This window comes from Bactrocera dorsalis, chromosome 6 (assembly GCF_023373825.1).
Source record: "Bactrocera dorsalis isolate Fly_Bdor chromosome 6, ASM2337382v1, whole genome shotgun sequence".
Taxonomy (NCBI): Eukaryota; Metazoa; Arthropoda; class Insecta; order Diptera; family Tephritidae; genus Bactrocera; species Bactrocera dorsalis.
Window position 1 is genome coordinate 13,375,378 of NC_064308.1, and position 26,597 is coordinate 13,401,974.

At 35.3% G+C, this 26,597-nt stretch overlaps 1 protein-coding gene across 1 annotated transcript; it reads left to right on the plus strand.

Annotated features, from left to right (window-relative positions):
• The first annotated feature begins 967 nt into the window (after positions 1-967).
• On the plus strand, positions 968-24,940 carry LOC125779101 (ephrin type-B receptor 1-like). Its single transcript, XM_049459629.1, has 9 exons — positions 968-1,785; positions 1,850-1,929; positions 1,988-2,168; positions 2,220-2,324; positions 2,385-2,765; positions 2,827-3,386; positions 3,459-3,771; positions 4,129-4,313; positions 24,677-24,940. The coding sequence occupies exons 1-9, from the start codon at positions 1,104-1,106 to the stop codon at positions 24,746-24,748; spliced, it is 2,559 nt and encodes an 852-aa protein (XP_049315586.1). The 5' UTR covers positions 968-1,103; the 3' UTR covers positions 24,749-24,940.
• The last annotated feature ends 1,657 nt before the right edge of the window (positions 24,941-26,597 follow it).

Below are 26,597 nucleotides of genomic sequence, written 5' to 3' on the forward strand. Positions count from 1 at the left end.
TCTGTAAGAAACCTATAACTCTCCCTCACTAAATACACGGCGACTATATTCACGAACTCGACGAAGGAGTACAGACGAGACCTTGCCATTGCAGTCGTGAAGTTAAAATTCCATCTGTCAATAATGCTAAGATATTAGGTGTAACACTAGACAGCCTTCGCTCCTTAACTGCCAAAGTACAGAACTGCGACAAAATCCTCAAGGTGCTAGAAGACACCACATGGGGAAAAAGGAAAGGTTATTGGCAACAAACAAAGCAATCGGCCGGTTGTTCCTCAACTACGCCGCACCAATATAACGAAGAAGCTTCAAACATGTCAGAAAACTGCACTCCGAACTCCAGTCGAACATTTACAGGTTCGTATGCTTCCGGTTAAGGAACATAGCGAACTTCTCTCCAAGCAGTTTCTGCTAGGGTGTTTTCGCCGAAACCGTAACTGCAGTCTAGGCAGCCGCAAGAAAATCAAGAGGTCTTTCCTTAGCTTCGTCGATGACGTTAGAAAGTGCGTCAACTAGACTTTGGACGCAACGCACTTCAGACACGCACTCTGACTTATCCAGAATCGATCGCGATTTACCAAATTTATTTACAGAATGCAGCGAGTCCCCGCATGACTGTAATCACCTCTTTTGCAATCAACACCCTTCTCTCAATGGTCCGACGCCGTTAAAACAGCACGTTTCCTGGACCTACCGTTATGTGATCTCGATGACAACTTACCATTACGTTACCAAACGCTTAGATAACTGTTACAACAACAAGATACACCCAAATTGGCGTTGTTACCCCTTTGTGTAGTAAAAAAGAAGTTAAAAAAAATTATTTAAAAAACAGTTTCGGATTAACACTATCTGCAATGCAATTTATCCATAAATATTTAACAATATTTCGTAAATTTACAACACCAATGCTCTGGTATATAGTACATTTTATTGCATTTATTTTTATTGAAGGTAAATTTCATGCCTTTTATTGAGTAGTTCCAAGCATTGTTAGCTTAATTGTAGAATAATGTTACTTATTATAACATTAAAAACTTTTATTTCTTAAATTTATTTCAGTCCTTGATCACAACATACCAACTAAATATTTGTACAATGATATGTACATGAATTTCAGAATGTTATCAATGGATTGCGCCGAAATATTAGGTCTCCATTTCAAACCAACTTGTGTCACATTGCAATGTAATGAAAAAAGAAATACCAACCATCAAGTTATAATAACGAGAGGAGCTGCTACGTCGACGATTAAAACCTTTTCTATAGAGAATCTAGGAGAAGCTTTCTATAAGAATTTAGAGACCGTTGTACGTCATCCTAATTTTAAATTAAGAAGACTCCAATCAAAACTGTCTTCTGTCGCTGACACGTGCTCGATACAATCACCCAATAACGGCAGTTTGGGTAGTGCTGAACCGAGTATATGTACTTCCAGATCGAGCATATATTCTTCCAATGTTACGTTATTTACAAATAGTGTGCCTTTAACATCAAGGGCAAATACTACTTTATCATCATATTATGTATCAAATAAGTCGTTATTGTCACCTTCAAAATTAGAAAGTTCCAGCCAGAAAATGTTGGTTATCAAAATTATAGAAATTATAAAGAAAATATTGCTCATAAAAATTTTGACCAGAATAACATCGACAGAAGGATCTTATGTATTGAATTCATCGAAAGCGCCATTAAATTTCCTAATAATGAAAGTACGCAAAGTATTAATTGCTTTTGCGATTTTTACTTTTGTATTTCACTTTGATGTTGTTTTAGCCGATCAAGGTAATTGGTTTTTTATTAAATTTAGTCATAATCTATATTTTGCTATTTTTTGATACGTTTAAAGTTATTCTGCTGGATACGACAAGAGAAGCTACTTTGGAGTGGACTCGGTATCCTTATGGACCACATGCTCAAACACCGGGGGTACATATGATTTATTGTGTTTATTTGGTGTCCATTTCTATATGTTTTATAATTGCAGTGGGTTGAGGAATCATTTACAGATTTTGTAAAGGGTATAAATTGGCGAAGCTATGTCGTTTGCGATGTTGCATATAACAATGTCAATAATTGGTTATGGTCTCCTTTTATCGACCGAGGACCTGCAAACAGATTATACATTGAAATTAAGTTTACTATACGTGATTGTTCCCTATTTCCAGGTAAAGTCAAATAATATTTAACATTGTAAAATGAGTTTATTCGTGTTCTAGGAAATGCACTCTCCTGTAAAGAAACGTTTAGCCTTTTATTCTATGAATTTGATGCTGCTACTCGAGAACCTCCACCGTGGCAAACCGATAGTTATAAGTTGATCGGTAACTAAAAATACATTCTTATATATCGAAAATTATATGTTTCCAACATGTCTTTAATAGCACGTATAGCTGCAGGAGAAGGCCGCTTCAATCAAAATTCTGACGTTGATATAAACACTGAAGTCAAAAGTATTGCCGTAACAAAGAAAGGTGTTTACTTTGCATTCCGTGATCAAGGAGCCTGCATAAGTGTGTTAGCAGTAAAGGTTTACTATATCACTTGTCCTGCAGTAACGGAAAATTTTGCTCATTTCAATGAAACACCAACGGGAAGAGAAATTACTATAATTGAAAAACAAAATGACACCTGTATTGAAAATGCGGAACCATATGAGACACCTACACACTTGTGTAAAGGTGATGGCAAATGGACAATTCTAACTGGAGGCTGCCAATGCAAGGTTGGATATGAGCCAGATTTCATAAATAAAACCTGTAATGGTAATAATTTTGCACTTTTCCAAATTATATGAAAACAAAATATTTAATATTTTTTTTTAAGAATGTCCGATAGGGAAATTTCGTTCAAAAGATGTTAATAAATGTGTACCATGCCCACCTAATTCAAATGCGCTAAATCTAGCAGCAGGATTTTGTAAATGCCTTCCTGGTTATTATCGACATCCACACGATGGAAAGCACATGCCTTGCAATAAACCGCCCGGACCTCCCACGAATTTAACTTTGTTATTTGTGGACCAAACAAGTGCAATTCTTTCTTGGAATGTGCCCATAAGGGAGTTATTAGAATCATCATTTTCTTTGAAAAAAACTAAATATCGCAGTGAAATTGTGTATAAAGTACGATGTCTGTCCTGCTCCTCCAACGTTGTGTTCAATCCAGCATTAGATTCATTTAATGAAACCAAATTAACCTTAACTAATTTGGAACCAGTAACAACGTACACAATTCAAATACATTCTATGAACGGTATTTCAAGCCTGATGGAAGCGGACAATAATTACAACGATTCTTCTGAAGATAATAAAAATACCGCCCAATTTGGATCTTTCAATGCTACACTTGAAAATCCCTTAATGTCTACTAATGTAAAATCATCGGTTAGTTTAGTTAAAAATCAGGCTTTCGATCTAAATCAAATATAAACTGAATATGCCGAAATTACATTAGAGACAGAGTCTGCAATCCTGTCCACTGTATTTAATGTTCACGTTGTTGCGACCACAAGTAGGGAAGTAGATTTGGTATGGGACAAATCTATGCAAAGTGATTATCCTATTGAATTTTATGAGGTGCGTTGGTTTCCCAAACCGGAGCTGGATTCAGTTAATAAAACTGTATTCAATACAAAGGAAACTAGAGCTCATATCGAAGGACTCACTGAAAATACGGAATATGGGTTTCAAGTTCGGTGCAAAACATTGAATGGATACGGCACTTACAGTAACATTGTTTATGCTCAAACACACCAGAGCATGAATTCAGGTAAATAAACAACATATTGTGAGTTCGAATATTATGGAGTATATACAATCTAAAAATATTATAATACATTTATATTACATTATATCTTCTTATTGTATTTAATTTAATATATGTTTTCTCTGGCTCTGCTTTCAATTTTTCTTTCCACTGACACTTCATTGTATCATCTTAAACCTACTTAAAACATTGATTTAGCAATTTATCTGTCATTGTTTACACTTGATGTCTTATTGTATTGTTGTCCCTTAATTTTATCAATAAGCAGAGTTTTGTAGTAGTACGTATATATGTAATAGTGGCACAATATTCACAAAATTTATTTCTGTCGTATGTTAATACCTAATTTTACATTTCTAGGGTACGATGACTCTATACATATGCGAATTGTTGCTGGTGCTACTGTTGCTCTTGTTTTTATATTAGTACTAGTAATTGTTTTGTTACTAGTACAGTTTTGTTCTTGCGGTCGAAAAATCAAGATGATCTTGACAAAAAGTCGAGCAATTACTTGCCATTGCCTCTGGATTACGCTAGCAATGAAGGTAATGTTCATCATATACTTGTTTTTTTTTTTCATTGATTTGGCATATATCAATTCATAACTAAAAATGTTCCTGTCTCAATTTGACAATTTCTATACTTCTTGTACTCAAATTAAATATATAAAATTGTTTCTGTTACGTATATCTAAAATTAAAATTTACGCTGCATAACTGCCTAAATTTGTAGTATGAGATATTTATATGACAAATTTTTATTCTGCAATATTTTTTATTATTAATCTTACTGTGTTGTGAAGCCAGCGCCAGTATTCCCTTGTTTCCAATGTTTATTGTTTTAATTTAAGTATTCTTCCACTAAGTTGCGAACGCTGTAAAGTATAGTTAACAGTTTTTTCCAAAAAAGGTAGTCAGATCAGTAAGCATTAGAGCGAGTCGATGTATTCCCACGACAATCGGGTCTATGTAATCGGAACGTACCTGAAGTTTTTCTCCGTCCATGGACTGTCAATTGAATACAATTCTGCCGCTACGACAAGAACAGGTCGATTTACTGGATGCCAAAAAACGGAAAAATAGCATATGCGGGAAATGTTTTACGGAACATTCTGACCAACTATGCTGAAGATACTATGGGTTTAACCCTTTGCGACCGTATGTCTGCTCTCAACCACCAATGCTTTTTTACCATCTATCGATCAGGTAATATTTTATTATTAGAAGCAGCTACGATGCCTCAGGTATAAAAACTATTCAAAGAACATTAAAAGGAGGTAGCACCGTCAACATTAGCAAATGAAAAGTTATCATAAACTACAGTTTGAAAATGGGAGGTGTCGATAAAAGTGATCAATATGCAAATTCATATTGTTGTATGATAAAATCATATAAATGGTGGAGAAAAATGTTTTTCTGGGGATTAGAGTCAGCAACAAGAGAAATCAAGACGCCTATGTCACTTTTTATGTTTGGATGACCGTCGTCCTCATATACCGAGGAAAGGCTAAATAGAAAACTCAATATATATTGCGGCAATATGAAGATGTAAAAAGTAAAAATTGTTCCGTATGTTCAAACACAAAAATTTCAGGCGGAACACGCCAAACTAACTATTTTTGTGACACATGTTCTCGAAAACCAGGGCTTTATATTGGAGACTAATTTAAAAGATACCACACGACGAAGAACTATAAAATATTATTTTTATGTAAATATAAACATATTATATTACAAGTATCTAAATTTTGAGAATAATTAATAAATTTTATTTTTCCTTCACAATCTTTCATATTGTGTATTACTGTTTTTCAACGAAAATTAATTCCGACCAGCATGAGGGTTAAACCCGGTTACGAGCCAGCGATTTTTAAGGAAAAGTTTTCTTAAGCGGGTGTAAGTTGTCGATACAGAAAAAGTCAATGTAAATTTTTTATTTTGAAAACCACATGAGAAATAACTAACAACATTTTATTTGAACGTATTTTTTTGAATCATCGAAAGCCTGTCAGTGTGGAACCTTTATCCGAACAAAAACACCTCTTACCGTAATGTACCGTTTCCCAAGTGCCACAGTCAAGTCGTCGGGAGGATGTTTGAGCAATGCTCATACCTTTGTAAGTTGCATTTACTTGACCCCAGTTCGTCGCCAAACTCTTCCCTGATGATATGGTTGTTGTGATATGCGTTCACTTGGTTCGCGTTCTAGTGGTCCATTTAGTTTTGGAGTTCTCTTCTCCGCTGTTACCTCGGGGTCTTTGATTTTCTGGCGGATATTTCGCACACCGCATTCCATTTTTTATTCAACCATTTACATGTTCGAAACGTTTCAAGTATGCTTTGAAAAAGTCGTTTGCTGTAAGACTTATACTTACCTACTAATTACATTAACATCTCTTATATTTCACAATTATCATTTTAAATATAACCAAATCACTCAGATTTGAAGAATAATTATTTATTTTATGAAAACATACCAAACCTTAGAAATTATTTGACTCCGTTAATGTACTTGTAATTTCTTTCGTATAAAGTCTAGTGCCATCAGTTCAAAATGTTTCGCAAAGGTATAAAAGCAAAAGCTCCTAGTAAGGATTTGGCCTTTCTATTCTTTTTTTTTGCATCCCCACTCGATAGCACAAGCATTAAAGTCGCCAACTATAATAAGATTAAGGTTACTTCGGGCAGTAGCCATTAGACAATCGATAATATTTCGTCATTTATGCTGGGAGGCAAATAGCAACTATAGATATTAACGCTAAGGAATCGTCCCAGTGTGATCCTCCGAAAAATTACTGATTTTCGCGAATTTTATTTTTAGTGTTGAAATTAACTATTTTTATATAAATAAATACATTCATGAAGAATACAAAACGATTTGTTTTATATTGGGTTGTCAAAAAAGTCTTGCTGTATTTTCGCTAGTTGGCGCTGAAAGCGCGTAGTTCTAGTTTTATTCGTAGCATCGGGTGCTATACCTTTTTGGAAAGCTCATTTCACGCGCTAACACGTGTTTGATTGATTGTCGTTTTTTTTAAGTCGTTCGTGAGTTATAGCGTCGCAAACATGGAGCAAAATAAAGAGAAAATACGGCATCTTTTACAGTACTACTACGATAAAGGCAAAAATGCATCTCAAGCCGCCAATAAAATTTGTGCAGTTTATGGACCCGATACAGTTTCCATTTCCACCGCACAACGATGGTTTCAACGTTTTCGTTCTGGTGTACGCTCCGGAAGGCCTGTCGTCGAAAATTGCGATAAAATCGCTGAATTGGTCGAAAGAGACCGGCATATGTAGTAGTCATCAAACCGTTATAAACCATTTGAAGAAGCTTGGAGTCACTAAGAAGCTCGATGTATGGGTGCCACACGAATTGATTCAATAAAAATACCGCAAGACTTTTTTGACAACCCAATATTTACATCAAAAGGGTATTTTTCAAAAAATAATTTTCTTTTGCCTATTTCTATATAATTGTCATCATTGTTCATGGTTGCTTTGAAGGCTTTCAAAATGTTTCTGCCAAAGATCACGGTGTAATTTTTGTTTTTCAAGTTGACCGCTTTCCAAGATATAGTTCCGAATGATGGAAACTCTTTCGGAAAAGGTGTAATTATTTTATCTGTAATTTTATCTCTTCCATTTATTGTAGAAAAGTAAATTGGGGTTTTAGGACTTTCTAACTCAAATTTATTAAGAGTATTCGGGTCTATTATTACACTGGTGGCTCCCGAGTCTATAAGACATCTAATATTTTGGTTGTCTATGGTTAATGTAATTATTGGTAATCTTGATTCCGAGGCTCTTCGTGAAAATGTATGCTTTCATTTGTTCCGTCATTTTTATATTGATCTTCAATATTTTGAATCTCCATTCGTTCAGTCGGGTCAATAGTCATATAGGACATTTTTGTTTGAGTTGAACTTTACGAATTACACTGTTTTGTGTTGATCGACTTATTATCATTAAGTTTTTGATAATTATTATCTGTTCTGTAATTATTTCTGTTTAATTTGTAATTGTTGCTATTCGAGCAGTCGTAATTTTGGTTTCTATTGTTGGTGTAATTGTTATTTTGTATCTTATTAATCGAATTGTATTGAGGTTTACTTGTGGTCTTACGGTGGCCAAAAGCAATCGTATTATTTTCATATAAAAGCTTGTATTTTGTATATTTTTCTTTTATTTGGTCAAGTGTAGTCGTTTCAGTCATAAGAGTTCTAGTTAGTGGATGTATTTTCTCTAAGAGAAGGTCAATTACTTTTTTTGTTCTTTGTTTTTAATTGTTGTTGCTCAATAATAGCTTCTTGTCGACTGATCATCAGTTGAAGCTCTTCAATTTGTTCACTATCCATTTTCCTATCAAATTTGTGTGTCATTTATTGATATATGTTGATATATGTATGTATTTTTTTGTTTTGCACATTAAGGACACATTAATCTGTTAGTTATTTATTTGTAATAAATTTTTATTACACCACTTTTGTGTTAAAACTTTTTAGTATGGGAACTTTTTCGGGTCGTTTGCCGACTGCGCCACTAATATTTTAGACTCAACTTAGGTTGATTCTGCAGAGTATTAAATAAAATCAAATAGATCAAATTCTCTTCATTATAATTTTTATTCTGATGCAATCTTAAGACTGACTATGAAAGAATGAATCATAGTAAGTCAGTAACTTCAAAAAATGCTTGTGAATTGTGGGAAGTGAGTGTCTGGGAAATTTGGAATGTGGGATTAAAGTATGTTTACTATTATAGTGTGTTTACAATATTTTTATTTGGGTACGGAACATAACTCGCGCGGTTGTTAAGTCGGCTATAATCGCGTAAGCGGTGTCTACGCCAATTAAGAAGAAGATGTATGAGTTCAACTAACGTTGTGTTGAGACCACAGTCGTAAATTTAAGAACTATATAAATATAAGAAATTTTTAAAGAAAGTTTGTTAGTTCTTAAGCAGCAACCGAACTGTAAGTTACACAATAAATAAAAATGTTAAAATTTAATCTTTCGTTCGGCTTTAATTACGAAAGTGGCGCAGTTGGAAACCCACGCAGTAATCAAAAGATTACGTCGGCATTAATCCAAAGATTGATAAGACTAAAAATACGTCAGTACACTAAATATTAATTAAAAAATAAAACTAATTTTTTTTATAAATTAAAAAGTGAACTAAGTGAAAAACGAGCCATTGAGCCAAATCTAGCAAGTATTATCCATAGTAGAAATATAACGTGCCTTAGAAGCGAAGAAACAGGAATGGTAAAGAGATACGACCACAGTATATACCAGTATATACAGTAGATAACCTTTTCGTGGTAGCTTTCTGAGGGGTGAATAGCGGCCATCTTCGATTTTCAGAGGTAGCAACACAGTGCTGTATATATTGAGGTAGTAAATACTTAGCAAATTTATTCTATTAAATAAAAAAAACTATAAATATTGTTGCTTAATATAAAAGGAAATTATTTATTAATGATTTAAACCTCATAGTGTGTCATGTTTCGCCCATAAAAATATCATTTACTGATAGTCAGATATTCTTTATGTAGTGAGTTCTTATTAATAAAAAGCAGCCCTGTTTTTAGATTTCTCGGTGGTGAGTTTTCTTCTGAATGTATTCGTTTACATTTGACCGACAGAAAACATAAAAGGTGCAGCTTTCCATATTCGAACATTCAAATTAAATCAAAACAAAGTTTAGTTTGTATAAAGTTACTAGATATTTTATTTAAAGTTTAATAATTGGAGAGAACATAGGTTTTATGTCCGTTGAACCAGCTATCGCCAAAGAAGCGGTACTTAAACGAAGTGAAAATATACAAGAAAACACACCCATCGTACGGGCTATTATTGGAATCAAGGAATTGATTACTCAAAATTATTTGAGTCGTATGTTAATACGGAGTTTCAAGCTACTAATCTTGGGTTGGCAATAAGAGAAATCAATCTAATGGTACGAGTAATGTAACCATTTTTTTATGCAAAGGTTTATGTATTTTAAAATATTCTTAGCTTTATTGTAGGCAGCAGCCGTTGAAACCTTAAGGAAGCCGATTTTCATGAAACGGATGAATTCATTAGACGAAAACATAGCTGTACAATATTCCTTGGATTCACATCTAATCTAGTGTCGTCGGGATTACTGGGGACATTACGATTCCTCGTTGAACATCAAATGGTGGATTGTCTAGTAACGACAGCGGGTAGCGTTGAAGAATACTTTATTAAATGCCTAGCTCCCACGTACATGGGATCATTCGAATTATCTGGCCGATCTTTACGGGATCGTGGTATAAATCGTATAGGTAATTGCAAGTTCGAGAATTGGCTCATGCTGCTACTTGATGAAATGGTTGAAGAGCAAAAAAGGAAAGGCATGATTTGGTCTCCTTCTCGTATTATACAACGACTTGGGGGAAAGGATAAACGACACCAGCTTAATATACTACTGGGCTGCGAAACATAAAATATCTGTGTTTTGCCCTGCGCTTACAGATGGTAGCCTAGGTGACATGATGTATTTCCTCTCTTTCCGTCACCCCGGATTAGTGGTAGATATTTTGTCCGATTTGCGACGTCTAAACACTATGGCTGTGAAAGCCACCAAATCGGGAATGATTATAATTGGTGGCGGTATTATAAAGCATCACATATGCAATGCGAATTTGATGAGATAGGAGCCGATTATTCCGTTTTTATTAACACAGCTTCGGAATTCGGTGGCAGTGACAGTGGTGCTCGACCAGATGAGGCTATTTCTTAGAGTAAAATAAAGAAAGAAGCTTCACCAGTTAAGGTGTTTAGTTTAGTAGTGCCATTGATTGTTGGTGAGACTTTTGTTAAAAGACATTTAATTGTAAAAAAATGCAAATTTGTGGACTTTAACTTGTAATAGTAAGCGAACTTTTTAATAAAGATAAGTCAATATGTATTTCTCATAAACTTTTTATTCCAACGAAATTAAACAAATTTTATTAACATTATAAATATTTTTAATAATTTATTTTTGAATCTTTAAGTTTTGTATTTTCCACACCCCCTGAGGTTTGCAATAAGGCGCGTTACCGACATTTTTTAAGTGTTCGGTTCCCCGGTAGGCCTATTTTCACCTTTACAACATAAAGTAAACATAATTAATAATTTAAATAAAAATATTGCACAAAATAATTTAATAAGATTTTTAAGCTCCCACAATAGATGTATCCAAAATCCTATAACTCTACTAAATATATTAAAATACCGAAACTAACTTTTAAAAGGGGGAGGTAGTTACCTATGTGAAGTGCACAAAAATTTGATGTGCCGAAAATGAGGGTTGGCTGTCTGCCTATTAAAAATTCTTAAAGAAAAATATGTTCTAATCCTTATAAAAAGGGTTTTTTAGAAAGTTGGGTTGTGAATTTTCGCAGCAATAAAAAGGCTCTACATCTCCCATCATACTATGCAATTTTTTTGAAAATCCTATAAGATGACAACAAGAATCAAAATTGTCATTCAATATAGCATCAAGTTTTTTCAAAAAATCGATGAAGGGTTCAGGAGCTTTTACCAGATTTGACGAATCGTACACTTTTTCTTTTGTAAAAGTGAATGCGTCTTCAGGGATCTGATCTTTTTCAAAAAGTGGCAAAGGTTGGGAACAATTATGCAATTTAAAATATTCATAATACATATAACCACAAAAATATGCAAATTAATTTCGCTGTAGGAAATCGCTTTCAATTGCATCGATTTCGATACAATTCCTAACACTATAGAGGGCTATCTAAGAACGGTCTTGGCAAACCAAGGACTATCCTGAATCAAAGGGTCATTACATACTCTTTCAAGGGTATTGAAAGAAAGTAGCTCTAAATCTCTACCCTGCAGAGATTCACAATTGCCACGTGTCACGAATTTGACATGTCAAAGGCCCAAAGATTGGCAGAAAAGGTCAGAAAACATAGACGTAGTTGTTCTTGTGTTCAATCCTCCCCCTTTCCTAATCTGTCCGAAGTAGTGTTCTAGTTCGTCTTGGCAAAGTCTTCTTGCCTTGATATATTTAAATCCCTCTCGGGACAATATGCGCCACAATCGTCTTAAACTGCGAATGTTAAGAAGCCAACCTCTAATAAACGAAAATGTATTTGTGATATCTCGACCAAAGATATCACAAACGGTGATAGAGTTAAGTGCTTCTTCGGCTTCTACTAAAAAATTCATTTGATCTAAGCTGCCCGAAAAGGGTTCACCATATTTTTTTAATGCTCCGAGGCATTTACTATCAAAAATATTGAAGAGTTGGTCGAAAAACAATACAAACTCCGCGGTATTTAAAAGGGTTTGGGACTGAGATGTATCTAGGTGACCCGTTGTATACATGGCTAACAAGGAATCACTTCTGCCCTAACTTTTTCTGTTTCCCTAAAATAATCAAAACCCTCCTCCTGAGCAGCAAAATCCTCAGGCCCTAATCGAATTACCCCGTCATTTGCGTCCGTCTGTTCGACTAAGCTACCTATTTCAAACACTATTTTTTTTTTGGAATTACATCCACTGTGGGTGCGTACAAATTAGAATCGGGGACTGCCCCTTTACTTAACCTTAATTTGTTCCTCATCCGGAACGAGAAATGGCGCTGGCAGGCGAATAGCTCCTTTTTTGGGGTGTCTGTTACCCCCAAAAGTTGCATCCATTTTCCTCGCCTATGAAAATTTTCATAAATTTAACGAAAGAATATAAAAGCAAAATGGTTAGTATAAAACAAACAAATCTTGGTTAGTTTTTTTTTTTTTTAATAAAAATTAAAATGGTGGAAAAAAAAGGAAACCCATGAAAAGCATTAAATGAATGCATCAAGTGAACCAACCTTTAGAGGCATCATTTAAAACGTCGCCGAAATTTTTAATAAACTATTTATATGTTTACTAGCTGACCCGGCAAACTTCGTTCTGCCCAAAATAGATTTTTTTTTTGATTTCAAAAATTACACCGGTATTGGTTTTAATAGAATATGAACGATTTTTCCTAATTTCATTGTGTATACTTTAACAAAATTTTTACAAATCTTGCTTTTGTAAACATTGAACGGGCTGGTTTTCGATATGATCCAAACATTCAATATATCGCATCTGTTCAAATCGCTCAGATGTCAGTAGTTTGTCAATATTGCAATGCAGTCAAATTTAAAAATGAACCGCCAGGGTTATGTTGCGCCGGGGGAAAGACGATGCATTCCATGTATAATACCGAGGCATCTCCGAGTAAAGCAATGTTCTCGCGAACGGATCACTGGCGCAAGTTGCAAAGAAACTTGTTAAAGTGGTTGCTGGTGGTATTTCCGTAGGCTGTACTATGTGCTCTGCGTTGAAATAAACTCGCTGGCCATTCTCCAAATGAGCTGACAGATGCACAACAGTAGGATGGCGTTCATGAATTGCAAATGAAAATATTTTCCAGATTGCTTCATTGCAGTTCACATATCTGCTCATTTGAAATTTGCTAATTTCATCTCGTTCAACGCCAATAACCGCCATATCGATTTCTTTGGTGACATATCTGCAACCATACTTAATTGATTTTATTGAACTGCAATACTCAACATTTATATGTGTTTTGAATGCCTTAGACAAAATTGGCGAATATGGAACGATCCATGTGTTATCAACCACGAAATTCTTTCCTTTCAATTGAGTGATGAATGTTCTGCCATTGTCAGCGGGTGAGCGACGCCGACTTCGACTGATTGTATTGCATGTAATTAAGTCGTTCTGTCTCAACTTTAACATACATGTCAACTGCATACTGTTGAAATAACCGTCCATATCTCATGTAAATGGTTGTCATAGTTTTGGCGAATCATCATTCGATATGCGTAAAACTTCATTGAACTGACTTTTTTATTTGTCTCGACACCTAAAAGCTTAAATTACCTATATGAAGTAGCAAACAAAAATTTTTTTTTACTAACCATTCACCGGATTTATCATCTTATATCCTAAGTGATATCCGTCTTCTCTACGGCAGAACATGAGCGGATATTGCATTGCGTCGTAAGACCGATGTGTCTCACTTATCCGTTTTAGTGCGTTTTGATTTCTACGTTTGATAACAATATCACGCGACTGCAAATTTTCTCCAACAACAACCACTGATATTTCGCTAACTGTAGGTGCATTATATTGTCTTTCATGTGACCCTGTTGGTCTTTTGTCCGCTTGTATGATTATACTATGATCATCTGTTGGCATACGTTCCAACGAAATCGTAAACAGTTTAATGAGGCCATTGTGCTCGTGTAACATTTGCTGCAATCGTTCGATTATTTCTCTTTTCGTTGTATTGAAGATAGCACAACGCTGATTTACTTCATCATGTGAATCTCCCAGAAAGTAAATTTGGAGATATTTGTGTTCTTGATCTGGATGCGGCAACAGCGATCCAGCGAGATGAAACATTTGCCCATGAACGTGTATAATTGTAGGAGAGCTCTGTAGTTTCTGTCGAATATTGTTTGGCAAAAATACCTTAAACGTTGGATTGTAGTTTTGTTCATTTACAATTTGCTTTAAGAAATGGCTCGAGTGAGGAGATTCACCGTAAAGCAGCTGGAACAATGGCTGTGGTGGTAAAAGCAATTCTGGCAACGGTTCATTTTTAAATTTGACTGCATTGCAATATTGGCAAACTACTGACATCTGACCGATTTGAACAGATGCGCTATATTGAATGTTTGGATCATATCGAAAACCTGCCCGTTCAAAGTTCACAAAAGAAAGATGTTGCCGCTGTTGTCGTCGAATAATCGCATGTTGTGATCTTACTTCATCACTTTGGCGAGCACGAACTTCCTTTCTTCTCGATCGTTGTTGCTGATTGTGAACTTCCCTTCTTCTCAATCGTTCTTGCTGATTGTATGTTTGGTTGACATCTTCTAACTGGTGCGTGCTACTCTCCAGCAGTCTATTTCGTGGTGATACCCTCTAAATAACACTTTCCCTTTGACGTGCTCTGCTATTTCGTGTTCTCCTTGCGGCCTGGGAACTCCGAGAAGTGTTACCATACGTACTGATTCTTGGCATCGTACCAAATATCTAATTGGAAATTATCATTCATTTGCATAAAGTTCATATAAGGTTTTACGGACCAATAACTTACCTTTGAAAACTCCAAAAATGAATGAATTCAACTAAGGAAGCAGACCAATTGAATGATAAATTCCAATGTACATAAATCGGTATTCGCCAACACGCTAAATCAGTTTCACTAAATAACTCACTTTTTAAAACAAAATATATCAATATATCAGTAAAGCAAGGCGCATTTTTATTGCCCTCTAAATTTTGCGTGTTCGATTGCAAAGCAAAATTGACGTTTAATTTAATTTGTGTTTGTTTCATAAAACTGCCATTTCCATAAACCAAAAATAGTACGTAACACAAAATTGGCGAATATGGAACGATCCATGTGTTATCAACCACGAAATTCTTTCCTTCAATTGAGTGATGAATGTTCTGCCATTGTCAGCGGGTGAGCGACGCCGATAGAGAGGGTATCCGTCGTTTCCAGTTTGAGTTTCCGAAATAAAAGCACCGGGATAGCGTTTTTTGCATTTACTGTCCGACATACACACCGAAGAATATGGTCCATGAACCATATTGGCCATCACCACTTCGTGCAACTCTGGATCTATTTCAACATCAGGAATTTCGACGGAAATGATGTCATCAATTTGGTCAGGTGTAATTTTTTCCACCATCCAAAGAAGAATTTGTGCGTGGGGCAAACCTCTCTTCTGCCATTCCACTGAGTACATCCAGCATCGAACAGTGCCATATACACGTTGTTTCGTAAGAAAGTCCATCAAACATCTGAGTTTTGTTTAAACACGCGTGCTGTAACGTCGTGGCGATCGCTTGGTGATTGACCGGGATGCAATAGATTCGTAATGTCTGGCCATTTTGGATTGCAAGTAAATGTAACAAACAAATCCGGCCGCCCATAATTGCGCACGTAAGTCATCGCGTCCTGGGAGTACTCATGCATGTGTCTAGGACTGCCAATGTATGTCGATGGCAAAATATAGAATCGACCAATATCTGTAATATCCGCATCACCATTCATTGCATCTCTTAAGTGAATATACTCTTCAGATCGCAACTTCGACTGATTGTATTGCATGTAATTAAGTTGTTCTGTCTCAACTTTAACATACATGTCAACTGCATACTGTTGAAATAACCGTCCATATCTAAGTAAATGGTTGTCATAGTTTTGGCGAATCATCATTCGATATGCGTAAAACTTCATTGAACTGACTTTTTTATTTGTCTCGACACCTAAAAGCTTAAATTACCTATATGAAGTAGCAAACAAAAATTTTTTTTTACTAACCATTCACCGGATTTATCATCTTATATCCTAAGTGATATCCGTCTTCTCTACGGCAGAACATGAGCGGATATTGCATTGTGTCGTAAGACCGATGTGTCTCACTTATCCGTTTTAGTGCGTTTTGATTTCTACGTTTGATAACAATATCACGCGACTGCAAATTTTCTCCAACAACAACAACTGATATTTCGCTAACTGTAGGTGCATTATATTGTCTTTCATGTGACCCTGTTGGTCTTTTGTCCGCTTGTATGATTATACTATGATCATCTGTTGGCATACGTTCCAACGAAATCGTAAGCAGTTTAATGAGGCCATTGTGTTCGTGTAACATTTGCTGCAATTGTTCGATTATTTCTCTTTTCGTTGTATTGAAGATAGCACAACGCTGATTTACTTCATCATGTGAATCTCCCAGAAAGTAAATTTGGAGATATTTGTGTTCTTGATCTGGATGCGGCAACAGCGATCCAGCGAGATGAAACATTTGCCCATGAACGTGTATAATTGTAGGAGAGCTCTGTCGAATATTGTTTGGCAAAAATACCTTAAACGTTGGATTGTAGTTTTGTTCATTTACAATTTGCTTTAAGAAATGGCTCGAGTGAGGAGATTCACCGTAAAGCAGCTGGAACAATGGCTGTGGTGGTGGAAGCAATTCTGGCAACGGTTCATTTTTAAATTTGACTGCATTGCAATATTGACAAACTACTGACATCTGACCGATTTGAACAGATGCGCTATATTGAATGTTTGGATCATATCGAAAACCTGTCCGTTCAAAGTTCACAAAAGAAAGATGTTGCCGCTGTTGTCGTCGAATAATCGCATGTTGTGATCTTACTTCATCACTTTGGCGAGCACGAACTTCCTTTCTTCTCGATCGTTGTTGCTGATTGTGAACTTCCCTTCTTCTCAATCGTTCTTGCTGATTGTATGTTTGGTTGACATCTTCTAACTGGTGCGTGCTACTCTCCAGCAGTCTATTTCGTGGTGATACCCTCTCAATAACACTTTCCCTTTGACGTGCTCTGCTATTTCGTGTTCTCCTTGCGGCCTGGGAACTCCGAGAAGTGTTACCATACGTACTGATTCTTGGCATCGTACCAAATATCTAATTGGAAATGATCATTCATTTGCATAAAGTTCATAGAAGGTTTTACGGACCAATAACTTACCTTTGAAAACTCCAAAAATGAATGAATTCAACTAAGGAAGCAGATCAATTGAATGATAAATTCCAATGTACATAAATCGGTATTCGCCAACACGCTAAATCACTTTCACTAAATAACTCACTTTTTAAAACAAAATATATCAATATATCAGTAAAGCAAGGCGCATTTTTATTGCCCTCTAAATTTTGCGTGTTCGATTGCAAAGCAAAATTGACGTTTAATTTAATTTGTGTCTGTTTCATAAAACTGCCATTTCCATAAACCAAAAATAGCACGTAACACAACCAAAATTACCATATAACCGCTGCAGCAAGAACAACCAAAATGTCGTGCTAGGTGGATAATGAGACAAATATATGGTGGATTAACAACCAAAATAATTAAAGATTGTAAGGGAGGTACCACGTCCCCTTTTCCGATAATGCCAAGCTTTATGGGTGAGAATGGTGTTGTTTTCTATAGCTCTATACCAATTTTCATGTTCCTACCTTAAACACTTTTGAAGATATTCACCTTGAAAAGTTCAGTTTGTATGGGAGGTGCCACGCCCCCTTTTCCAATTACCCCTTCTTTTATGTGTAAGAAGGCTTTTGATACCATATAGGTCTACACCAATTTTCAGGTCCCTACCTTGAACCCTTTCAGATATTTTGCTTAAAAAATTTAGTTTGTACCTTAAACACTTTTGAAGATATTCGACTTGAAAATTTCAATTTGTATGGGAGGTGCCACGCCCCCTTAATATTTTATTCTGATTTTAAGACATGATCTGCGCGTGGTAGTAACAAACAAATCCCCCAAAGGAAGTATTTCATTTGGTTCAGCCGTTTTCGAGTTTTAGCGTTACAACTATACACCATTTCATTTTTATATATATAGATTTTCATACAAAAAAACTTATCTTTTAAAAACTATCATATTATCTCTGACTAATTTTTAAGGTTTAACAAAATGAATTACCTTAAGTAATTAATACTATTTATGATATTGATAATTTAAAAGTAACATGTAGTCATATTTTGTATAACTACGCTCTTATAAGTTAATATAATATTTACTTAATGAATTATATTTATAATTAAACACTTTCGTAACAAAAATTTTGTAAGCCTTTTGTTCTTTAAGCTAATTAAAACTAATACAGTTTTCATTATACTTAAAACAAGTTCTTAACTAAAACTGTATCCCGTAGGCCATCCCGAAAAAAAACATAACCACTTCACTTGGGTAGTTTGTATTGGTGGAAAGGCTGCCTGTAGATAATACACATGTGGCAAAAAAATGGTTTTGAATTAATAAAAAAGAGATTTTAAATTTTTATAATGCACACTTTTATGTATGCATAAGAACTCATACGCATTAAGGGGCTATACCAGTGTGACACTTTCAAAAAATTGGTTCTTTTTCATTTTTTTTTGATAGTTTTAACGACATTTTCAAAATTGCTGACATCATAACTCAACGAGATATTGACCAATCGACTTCAAATTGAAACTGAGTATTCTATAGTATATTATTTACTATACAATGACCTACGATCTTTTTGATTGGTTGAAAATTGCCAATTTGTCATTAAAAAACGACAATTGTTTACCTAAGAAAGACACTTTTTTCGGAACCGCCGAAGACAGCACATAACTTCGTTATTATTCAATATTTTTGTAAAAAAAAACTTAAAATATAGCCGAAAATATACCTTATTATGCCCAAAGAACTTCGAAATATTCGATTGAGTACTTTCTTTAAAAAATCACGAAATTCGCTTAATTTTCCATGGGTATCACTGGTATAGCCCCTTAAATATTTGATGAATGTACATACATACACATATATATATAAATTAACCCAAGTATCAATAAAAAACCTAACACATATTCCAAAATAAATTCATACCTTGCTAATTCACGTTCCGATGGGAATTAGTAAAATGATTCAGCTGCCGCACATCCGCACACACAAGATTTCGGCATTCTTCTGTAAACATAAACTTATTAAAAACTTCGACATATTTCTAATATATTTATACACCTTACCTTAAACTAGCTTTATTTCAGCAACAAAACTTATCCACAATATAAAAAATATAATCTTATAATTAACACTAATATGTATTGTTTAAATCTTTAACATACATACTGTTGCGAATTTACTGCTTGCTAGTTTACTTTGCTAGGTTCGTATCTCTGGATTGACGAATAAAACCAAAAACTGTTCAATTCAATTCAACAACTCTTTATTTTACAACTCGTCTACACTATAACAGTTTACTCTTAGCACTGATTGATTATGTTGGCGCTGCCACGGCTTATATAGCCACGCACTCCTCGCTGATGCCGACGTGTCCTTCTAGAATATTGCGTCTGGAAATTACAAGAACATAATGCTATACGGCGCCAGACTCAGCAATTGTTTAAGTAGACAAGCAGACAGCCGCGGCGCCGGACGCAGCAATTGTTGAAGTAGACAAGCAGACAGCTGCGGCGCCAGATGTCTACAACAAGACAAATGCTATTCCATATACCTACAGCTATTGTTCATAATAAGGGATGCATATAGCAATACAAATACAACTTAATACTACTTTTGTAACAATACGTTTGTGTTTAAACCAGTGTTGTCCAACGTGACTGTGTGCACGTTATGCTTGTGTTGGTTATTCTAGCGTCAACTGATCGCAAAATTCTGCTTTGTTTGCCTACGAAGTTGAATACAGAAGCACAATCGTGCTTTCACAGACACTTGTCGCGACATGTTGGTGTGAGGTGTCTGGCACTGTCCGTGCGCTATTGTGCGCATAGGCCGTGGACAACGCTGGTTTAAACCATAGCTCGCAAATAACTGTCGACCGTTTTTTTTCTTGTGCTCTCGTTGCGAGCACAACCGAAAAAGTTCATACTCTCTCGCTCTCGCTCTGAGCAAGAGACTCTTGCTGTCTTCATTTATGTTTTCTGTTGAGCGCTTTTCGTTGAGCTCTTTGTATTTCGCATTTCAATGAGCAGTGAATAAAGAGCAGAACGAGAAACGCTCGCACAAAGAGAGTCAGCAAAAGACCGATTGATCGAAAAACTCAACGCAAACGGTCTTCACATTTACTTTTGTTGTTGTAAAAAAGAAATAATATAATTTGATTAATAGAACAATTTAGTTTTATTTTCAAATATTTTTGTTAACAAGTTTCATTTAGATTCCATATTCCATATAACAAAATGCTATCAAAAAGAAAAAAAAAAGTTTCAGACAATGTTGTTTTTAATTTTTTTTTGCATTTTTATATATTTATAGTAGTATATATTTTTTGTAACATTTTTTAGATATTATGTGTTAAGCTTTATAATTAATAAGGCGTTTAAATTTTCTGCACTAATCGAACTTCTTCGTTCACTTAATATAAAGTGTAGGGCTGAGAATGTCCGTACGACGGACACTTGCGTTGCAGGTGTAGCCAGCACAACCTGCGCTAGTGCACTTATATGCGGAATCTTAAGCTGCAAATCATTAAAAAATTCCAATATATTTGAATTTAATGGCAAGCGACCAAATGTTACGAAACAGGATCTTTTTTGTTTTCTGACACTGTCTGAAAATCGTCCAAAAATGCCGAGAACAGCGACTTCTCTTCAGATGAGAATGCGGTTGAAAGAATTGACAAGAGAGGGGAAGCAAACATCTCTTCACGCACAGGATATTCGAGCGCTTGGACATTTCGTGTTTGTGCCTTAAATAATAAAGCAATAAAAAGTATGAAATGTTTCTTGGATTTTAGTTTAGTACAAGTATTAGTTTTTGACGAAGACAATTTTAATTATTAACATAGTTTCTCAAAACTACAACATAAACAAAACAGGACCCAAATTTCAAACATTCTATGACATACAGCTTACTTCTTTCAACTCAAATAAACCAAAAGCTATTTTTTTTAAATTAGCCTTTTTACAATTTACCCGAGGATCCATGTAAATCGTTGCCAATAATGCATCATTTTCTTACAATTTTTTTTCTCTTATTTTTATCTGTGCTGATTGTTTTTTTTTATTAAATTGTGGCTATTCTCGCATTTCAATTTTAGTTCCATCCATACTACGAAGAACTCACTATAAACTAAACCTTTGTCTTGTAGCTTTAGGGTTGCCTGGTACATATGTATCACTGAAAGCGTCAATGTACGTCCCGATCCAATCCCAATCGGCATCTACACAAGCATAAGACTGCGCGGCAGGAAATCCTTTAAATCCAATAATTTTTTAACATTAAATAGGTTGAATTCCACCTTGTAGCAACGTCGAGCGATGGTATGTTGTTTTCATTCTCAATTAAGACACGTCTGCATAGATTTTATAAATGTATATATATATATATATATAAAGGGTGATTTTTTAAGAGCTTGATAACTTTCTTTAAAAAAAAAACGCATAAAATTTGCAAAATCTCATCGGTTCTTTATTTGAAACGTTAGATTGGTTCATGACATTTACTTTTTGAAGATAATTTCATTTAAATGTTGACTGCGGCTGCGTCTTAGGTGGTCCATTCGGAAAGTCCAATTTTGGGCAACTTTTTCGAGCATTTCGGCCGGAATAGCCCGAATTTCTTCGGAAATGTTGTCTTCCAAAGCTGGAATAGTTGCTGGCTTATTTCTGTAGACTTTAGACTTGACGTAGCCCCACAAAAAATAGTCTAAAGGCGTTAAATCGCATGATCTTGGTGGCCAACTTACGGGTCCATTTCTTGAGATGAATTGTTGTCCGAAGTTTTCCCTCAAAATGGCCATAGAATCGCGAGCTGTGTGGCATGTAGCGCCATCTTGTTGAAACCACATGTCAACCAAGTTCAGTTCTTCCATTTTTGGCAACAAAAAGTTTGTTAGCATCGAACGATAGCGATCGCCATTCACCGTAACGTTGCGTCCAACAGCATCTTTGAAAAAATACGGTCCAATGATTCCACCAGCGTACAAACCACACCAAACAGTGCATTTTTCGGGATGCATGGGCAGTTCTTGAACGGCTTCTGGTTGCTCTTCACCCCAAATGCGGCAATTTTGCTTATTTACGTAGCCATTCAACCAGAAATGAGCCTCATCGCTGAACAAAATTAAAGCGCGAAACACATTTCGAACCGAACACTGATTTTGGTAATAAAATTCAATGATTTGCAAGCGTTGCTCGTTAGTAAGTCTATTCATGATGAAATGTCAAAGCATACTGAGCATCTTTCTCTTTGACACCATGTCTGAAATCCCACGTGATCTGTCAAATACTAATGCATGAAAATCCTAACCTCAAAAAAATCACCCGTTACTTATATATATTTTGTTATTTTGTTTTGTTTTGTTCATATCGAATACGCACAGTTGTAGAGTGTGTGCTGCACATCTCACAAGGTGTATATTAGCAAGTTCAATAGAATCCAATTCATTCAGAAGATTCTCACTTTCTATGTCTTCTTCAAAAAGGGATTCCTCTGTCGCATCATTTAACACTTGGACGGCTTTTATCATGTTTCGCTCATTATCAGGCGTAATGCTGTGTGCATGAATATGAAAATTTAAAAAAATTACATATTTTAAAAATTGTATGTAGTTCAAATTTTACCTGTAGATTTGATCCAGTGAAATTCCATAATCATCTAAGATTTCTAGAATTTTGTTCTTCATATACATTCCAGTGTGAGATTCCCCGATCTCAATCATTCCCAAAGTCTTTACAATAATTTCGGTTTTAGCCAGCCTTGCGTGGATGATTTGCAAATTTATTTCTAGAATGGTTTTATTCTTTCTGGTGGCAACATCGATTTTCAGCGACACCAGCTTTCCCTTCACAAATGCCCTTATGTTTTCTTTGACAAACTCCTCTTTGACTGACACAAAATTCATAATATTTCGAGACGTTACAGGGTTCATGCCAAGTGCATTATATATTGGATCCATTATTTCTTTGAACCCTTCACTGTCTAGAAATATAAATGGTTTTCCGTCCATGGTTACCATTTTAATCAAAGAAGAAACAATTGCTTTTTCGCTCGTTTGATACGATATTCTTCGTTTTTCTTCACATTGAGTCAATTTTGAATATACAGAATTGTTCCACTAATTGAAAATGTCCATATGTTTCGTTGTTAAATGCCGTCTTAAGTTTGTTGAATGATTGCCGGACAATTTAATACCGCAAACATTACAAATTGACTTGTTCTCTTCCAAATTAAATTTAAAGAATTGGTGCACATTTTTATTCATGTCTCTACCCATTTTATACAGCAAATATTTCACAACTTCACACACTCAATTAACGGTCGCAATTAATATATTTCGTCTGCAAAACAGACGTTTATATTAATAAATATTCAAAAGACTTTTTGCTTCCTTGAACACGACAAAACGGTCTTGGAACAAACAGAACAAAGCAGAATTAAAAAAAAAAAACGGTTTCGCTCTGAGCGCGAGCGAGCTCATTCAAGAACCCATAAAACGGTTGCTTTCTGAGTCTTTTCGTAAAGAGTCTAGGAGAGACATTTATTTGCAGACAACGAGAAACGGTCGACAGTTATTTGCGAGCTCTGGTTTAAACTCAATTTCCAATTGATGTTTTCCTATAACGGCTAACGAATTGTCAATTTGTACACATATGTCAAACGACAAATTACCACCCAGGATTGTATCCTACTGCATGCAAAAATTTAGAAATACTTGAAGCGTGTTTAAAAATTGCCCAAAAAAAAAACAACTGATCTAACATCAAACAACAAGTAATATCCTAATAAAATTGAACAGAGATTCAAAATAATTCAATATAATCACTTAAATAACGTAAACACTTGCATTATTTAATATATTTTAAAGTGTTGATCATCAAAATTTAAAATTTATATGTAGCTCAAATGCTAACACAAAACCCTGATTACCATGAAAGTAGCAAAAAAAGTGTTACACAACACCTTAAGATTTCTTAGAGGTGAGTCTATGTATGTAAACAAAGCAAAGGTTATCTACTGTATATACTGAGGATACGACAATAGGCAGAATATACAGAACAGGTTTATACCAAACAATAGACAATAGTCACAATAGTATTTACCACAACATAGAGTTCCTCAAAATAATTTCTTACAAACATATACGGATAACAACAACTATAACTTGGGACAGTTACGGCAAAGTAATAATAGTCTAAATAATCATCCCTATCATGCATTTCGACTCGGATTGAAATTTTCTCCGTTTGGCAACTTTGGTATCATGCGTTCCGTTCCCGTTCAGTTCAACTTCGAAATTTACGATTATGCCTATCATGCATTTCGATCGTAGCTCCGTTTTGCTAAGTTTGCGCTCTAATGATACTTTTTGATATTCTTTCAGGTCAAAAACAACAACACCACAACAGTACGTAAAATTAGCAGAAATAATGGAGAAAAAGCCAGATATAGCTAACGGTTTTCACAAGGGACCTAAGGAAGATGTGCAGGCTTTTTGGCAAGAGGTGGCTTCTAATTTAAATGCACTTGGTCCACCATCTAAGGACTCACTTGCGTGGAGAAAAGTAAGTAAGTGAAAACGAATTTTTAAATTCTAACGTTTCGTTACAGGTTTGGATTGACTGGAAGTGCTACATCAAACGCAAGCTGACCAGCAATAAAAAGGAAATGCTGAGCACAGGGGGGGGGGGGAAGAGGAGGTCGTCTACAACGCATAAGTCCACTGGAGGAGAAAATTGTGCGCTTAACAGGGTTAGAAATAAGTACAAGTGGGATACAAAATACCTTCGATTATGGCGATAGCACGCAAGACGCAGCCCGAACCTCCGAAATGGACATTTCGGCACAATCAGACGATGTGCCGTCAACCAGCAGAGCTGCTTACAGAGAGAGACGACCAGAAAAGGAGAGCGCAGCATCATTACTAAGGGAGCAACAAGATCTCCAGAAAGAATTTTATGCCGAAACAAAACTTCATCAAGAAAAGTTAGATATTAAATTACAAATGTTAAAATTAGATCCTAATTATAAAGACTGAATTTTGTTTTGTATTATCTTTAAGATAAACTGTATTTTTATGTAACGAAATGTGATGTCCACTGAATTTTATTCTTAAATTAGATAAATTTTGAATTTAAAGAAAATATTGAAATCTATATATATAAAAATGAAATGGTGTATAGTTGTAACGCTAAAACTCGAAAACGGCTGAACCAAATGAAATACTTCCTTTGGGGGATTTGTTTGTTATTACCACGCGCAGGTCATGTCTTAAAATCAGAATAAAATATTAAGGGGGCGTGGCACCTCCCATACAAATTGAATTTTCAAAGTCGAATATCTTCAAAAGTGTTTAAGGTAGGAACATGAAAATTGGTACAGAGCTACAGGATAACAACACCACTCTCACCTATAAAACCGAGGGCTATCGAATAAGGGGGCGTGGTACCTCCCATACAAACTAAATTTTTTAAGCAGAATATCTGTGAAGGGAAGAAGGGTTCAAGGTAGGGACCTGAAAATTGGTATAGACCCATATGGTATCAAAAGCCTTCTTACACATAAAAGAAGGGATAATCGGAAAAGGGGGCGTGGCACCTCCCATACAAACTGAACTTTTCAAGGTGAATATCTTCAAAAGTGTTTAAGGTAGGAACATGAAAATTGGAATAGAGCTATAGGAAACAACACCATTCTCACCCATAAAGCTTGGCGTTATCGAAAAAGGGGACGTGGTACCTCCCTTACAATCTTTAATTATTTTGGTTGTTAATCCACCATATATTTATCTCATTTTCCACCTAGCACGACATTTTGGTTGTTCTTGCTGCAGCGGTTATATGGTAATTTTGGTTGTGTTACGTGCTATTTTTGGTTTATGGAAATGGCAGTTTTATGAAACAGACACAAATTAAATTAAACGTCAATTTTGCTTTGCAATCGAACACGCAAAATTTAGAGGGCAATAAAAATGCGCCTTGCTTTACTGATATATTGATATATTTTGTTTTAAAAAGTGAGTTATTTAGTGAAAGTGATTTAGCGTGTTGGCGAATACCGATTTATGTACATTGGAATTTTTCATTCAATTGATCTGCTTCCTTAGTTTAATTCATTCATTTTTGGAGTTTTCAAAGGTAAGTTATTGGTCCGTAAAACCTTATATGAACTTTATGCAAATGAATGATCATTTCCAATTAGATATTTGTTACGATGTCAAGAATCAGTACGTATGGTAACACTTCTCGGAGTTCCCAGGCCGCAAGAAGAACACGAAATAGCAGAGCACGTCAAAGAGAAAGTGT